Source organism: Sinocyclocheilus rhinocerous, unplaced genomic scaffold (assembly GCF_001515625.1).
Source record: "Sinocyclocheilus rhinocerous isolate Xijiao unplaced genomic scaffold, SAMN03320098_v1.1 scaffold115, whole genome shotgun sequence".
In the NCBI taxonomy this organism is placed as follows: domain Eukaryota; kingdom Metazoa; phylum Chordata; class Actinopteri; order Cypriniformes; family Cyprinidae; genus Sinocyclocheilus; species Sinocyclocheilus rhinocerous.
The window spans coordinates 2291803-2296693 of record NW_015650001.1 but is presented as its reverse complement, the minus strand read 5'-3'; the positions used below and the strand labels follow the sequence as shown (position 1 = coordinate 2296693).

Genomic DNA, 4891 nt, shown 5'->3' with positions numbered 1-4891 from the left:
AAGGTAGAGGATATTTTTTCATTGTGGGTGTTCATACTTACTCTTTGTATAACATCACTAAATACATTCTTCCTGTCATGACATTAGGGGATTACCATGTCAAGCTGATGCCATTGTAATTAGGTACCGATTTTCTTTGGCCGACTAGTGGCAGCTGGGGATGCCACCGGAAGTGGCGCTGCGACCTGCTGCTGCCAGAGGCTCTCTCTGAGAGTGCAGCCAGTCCCTGCTGCACAAATGAACAGAACTTCCATAGCAACAGTTGCCAAGGTACTATAGGCCAGAACCGTTTTGGATGCGACCAATCAAAAAGTATAATTCATGCGAGCTCTCTATACGGTGGTATACGGTAATTCATCCCATGATCCTATTCTCCAAAATGCTAGATATGCTATGATTCTGTACTCAGAAACATACTGAATACAGTGCCATTGCATGTTGAGAATATAAAAGCAGCTCTACATAGAGACTATAGCGTTGACAGTCAGATCGAAGGACGGGTGTTTACAATACACCTCACTGATAAATTGTCCCGTAAACAACGGACATCATGAATAACGTTACTGGTGATTTTCAGACGCAGCTAACTTCCATAATGCAAATGCTGGCGAAAACGGCTGTTGTGGAAATAGGCAAACTTTTCGAGGAGAATTCTTTGTTGCTGCGATTAGAGATTTCACGCTGTACAAACGAAAATGAATCTCTGAAAAAGAAATGTTATTTTCTGGAGAATGAACTTCAGTCTGCACGGAAAAGCGCTGGAAAGATGAACGGAACACAAGCTCCATTCAACCATCCGGGACTTACAGGTGATTTACTTATGCACGATAAATGAATCTGTGTTTTGATTTATGCTGTAGGTTTAAAGCCTGTAGTGGGCGGTCCTTATATCATAATTGTGCCCTTGAATAAGACTTTAACCTTACTCCAGGGGGACTATTTCTGTAGTAAATAGTAGTTCACCTTCCATTCACCAACATAAATTAATTCAGTCTTTCTTTAGGCTACATCAGTAGGTGGTGACAAGTGACTGGCTTTGTCTGTTACGATGACAATGAGCGAGTCGAGGAATCATTCACTCATTCACTGGAAAACACACCGAGTCGTTCATTACTAAACAGTCTTATTTAGGCTATTAAAATATATACATACATATCTATTAAAAACTGAACAAACGTTTTTTTTTTGTTCTTCTTCCTGTCCTTGTTGTGTCAGCAGATCACCAAGTTTACAAACGAGTTCATTCAGTTCGTTCATCAACAAGATGTTTTGTTCATTCACCTCGTTCACAAACAAAATACCTCTGTTCATTACTAAACCCATTTACGTCAGCTTCTTGGAAGACGCAACTATTACAGGTTGTTTTTGTGTGTGTTTTTTCATGTCCTGAGCTGAGACCCAGCTATGGAGTTTTTTTGTCTGTGTAGAGGACATTATATTTTAGTGAATTTCTCTAATACCTCACATGTCACAGTTTTAATGTCCTACAGGATGTCCTGTACAGAGCACATTCAGGGCTTTTCAGAGATACCAAATGTTTGGAAATATCACCATGACCATTCTCTCTCCTTGGTCTTTAAATATGACTGACATTAATTTAGTGATAAAATTGTACATCTGTTTGGAAATATGATAATATTTTGTAATTATCATTTAAAATCTGATTTATTTTCAAATGGTTTGTCATAAACCAACATCTCAGGAAAATGTTATGGGGTTTCAAATCAAAATATGACTTCCTCTTATGAAACAGGACATCATTTCATACATGTCCACTGTAGAGGACACCAGGACTAAAAGCATGTTTATTACACATTTTGGGAAACAAAACAATTGAATAGGAAAATAAATTATATATCAACGTTCTTATGAAATATTAGATATTATTATGAAAAATCTGGCCAATTATTACTCACATTATTACGCTTCTTTTTTTCAATATGCTGTCCCAACAGCACAATACTATGCAAATTAGATACAGTGTATAGATAACATTGAGTTTAATGGGAAAACCAGTTTATGGATATTTTACAGACATATTGCATAAAGCAAAACGGTATATCAAATAATTTTGTTAGGCTATATCTTTTAGAACATAGTTGAGAATCATCCTTGTACAAAGTTTGTTATAAAAAAACCTGAAACCTAAAAATTGATTGGTTATTTTTTTTAAATCCCATTGTTTTTGCCTTTTTATGTTTATTCATGTCATTTTACTTTTTAGAAAAACTGAGTACCGGTGTTCTCTACAGAAGACATAGCATAACATGAATAAAATATCATTTTTCAAAAATGTTATTTTTTTCCCCCTTATGCTCTAAGTCTAAACAATGTAATGACATGAACAATTCTAAATTCACAAAGGTTTTTTTCTGGTTCTCAGGAGGATAATAACCCTGCACAAGTTACCCTAAAAACCTAACAACTGTAACCCTTTTGTAGCGTCCAATCTCAACTATGGCCCTCGAGGTCCACTTTTCTGCAGAGTTTAGCACCAACCCTGATCAAACACACCTGAACAAGCTAATCAAAGTCTGCAGGATTACTAGAAAGTTACAGGCAGAAGTGTTGATAGTGATGTATATACAAGGTCAACAAAATTTATTTTATTACACATTGTATGTCTTTCTTGTGTTTTTGCATTATGACGTAACCAAAAACAAGGCATGTCTTACAGAAGCCGGACGTCGTCCTGCAATTGACAATGTCTTTGGTAAGGAATGGTGCATGAACCTCTGGAGACACGAGGAGTCACATGTTGGTGAGCAGGAGGACACACATCTGGACTCTCCAGTCATCGCAGAAGAGGTTGGTCTCACATCCTGCTGTTGATATACATCAATCAGTGTCAGAATACAGTTAACTAGTTCTCTCTTTTACTTTCTGTCCTTCAGCCAGTAGATCTGCTGGATGAAGAACCAGATATGATCATGATCAAGGAGGAGACATTTGAAGATTGCTCTGGGAAGAATAACCCTGAGGAAGATGAAAGTTGCAGTTTGAGAGGTTTGTGATGTGAGAACTTGAGAACAGTTGCTGTTAACTCTTTGTTATATTCAGATGTTCATGTGTCATTTATTGAATTACAGGACCTGCAGTGACCAGTGATGAGAGATGTGTCGCCCAGAGCTCTGATGATTTTATCACATACATGGTACCTTCAGATGACCAAGTCCAATCGAACGTGCACCAGACACCAGCTGAAGAACAAGCTCTTGATGGAACGATCTCTACACATGGAGACAGTACAACAGAGCAGCAAACTTTCCATAGTACACACAACCACACAAGCACTCCAGAAGAGAAAAGGTTTGAGTGTGTATTCTGTCGAAGAATCTTCAACAAACTAACCTACCTGAAAGCACACATGCGAACGCACTCCGGAGAAAAACCTTTCGTCTGTACAGTTTGTGGTAAAAGATTTGCTCAAAAAACGTACCTCAGAATACACCAGCGCACTCATTCTGGCGAGAGGCCGTACTCGTGCATGGAGTGTGGAAAGAGCTTTGCTCAAAAGAGCTCTCTAAATGTACACCTCCGAAGCCACACTGGAGAAAAGCCATATAGCTGCTCAGAGTGCGGTAAAAGCTACGCGTACAAACAGGGTTTCAATACACACCAGTGCTTCAGTTAGACTAGTACATACTGAAGTGAACCATTACTGAATTTTATCTGTATCAAAGTTGCTGTTACAGCAGAGTGTGCATTACTGTGCAATATGAACCCTTAAAAATTGCAAGTATGTCCATGTTTGTTCACAGAAATGTAAGTCCTGTAAATGAAACGTGTTATACAGAGTCATCTGTGCATTGAGTTCACCTTCATTTAGGACCATCTCGATGTGTATATTCATTTGAACAGAGGGATAAACAAACACGCTTTAATAAACTTGACATAAAGTGAGTAAAATCATGCAAACCACTTTTTATTCAGCATGGCTGAAAATACACATAGTAATTGCTGTTTGCTTACACATGCAATCTAGTTGACATCTGAACTCAAACCTCTATAGAAGCATTGTACAAACTACATACTACTGAAATTACAGCTTCCGTAAAGATCAAGTAGTGTTACTTGTCGCTTTACACTAATGGCCCAAAACTGATATAACATTATGATAATGTTTTAAAAAACAGACCGTAAATCTTTAGCGTAAAACCTTAATTAGTGATGTGTTCACCTCTGGTGGTGTTTTATATCTAGACTATATATATTCAAAAGTTCTATCCAGATATATCCAAGACTACATCCATTCAAAAGTTTGGAATATTTTGTTTTGCATTTATTTGATCAAAAAAACAGCAATATTCTGAAATATTATTACAATTTAAAATAACTCTTTTCTATTTTATTCCTGTGATGCAAAGCTAAATTTTCAGCATCATTACTTCAGTCTTCAGTGTCACATGATTCTTCAGAAATCAATCTAATATGCTGATTTACTGCTCAAGAAACGTTTGTTATTACTGCCAGTGTTGAAAAGTTTTTACTGCGTTACATTTTTATAAAAACATGATTTTCTTTTAGTATTCTTCAAAGAATAAAAAGTTCAGCATATTAGAATGATTTCAGAAGGATCATGTGACACTGAAGACTGAAAATTCATCTTTGCCATCACAGAAATAAATTACATTTTTTAATATATGGAAATAGAAAACAGATATTGTTAATTGTAATAATATTTCACAATATTACTGTAGTTTTCATCAAATTTATGCAGCCTTGGTGAGCAGAAGAGACTTGTTTCAAAACATTTAAAAGTTTAGCCCAGGGGTCCGTTCTTCATACGTCGCTAACTCATTTAGCTGGATTTGATTGTTGACGATTTCGCCTGATCTTGGATTGTTTGGTTCTTTGAAGCTCATCCCGGAGTTGCTGTCATAGCAACAGC

At 36.8% G+C, this 4891-nt stretch overlaps 1 protein-coding gene across 1 annotated transcript in view; it reads left to right on the top strand.

Moving 5' to 3' along the window:
• Positions 1 to 4127, top strand: part of LOC107711244 (zinc finger protein 569-like) — a 6356-nt gene extending 2229 nt beyond the window's left edge. Inside the window, exons 2-4 of the mRNA XM_016516193.1 lie at positions 2678 to 2808; positions 2895 to 3006; positions 3090 to 4127. Coding sequence (XP_016371679.1) covers positions 2678 to 2808; positions 2895 to 3006; positions 3090 to 3634 — 788 coding nt within the window. The 3' untranslated portion in view covers positions 3635 to 4127. The remainder of the gene's footprint in view (positions 1 to 2677; positions 2809 to 2894; positions 3007 to 3089) is intronic.
• Positions 4128 to 4891: the final 764 nt, after the last annotated feature.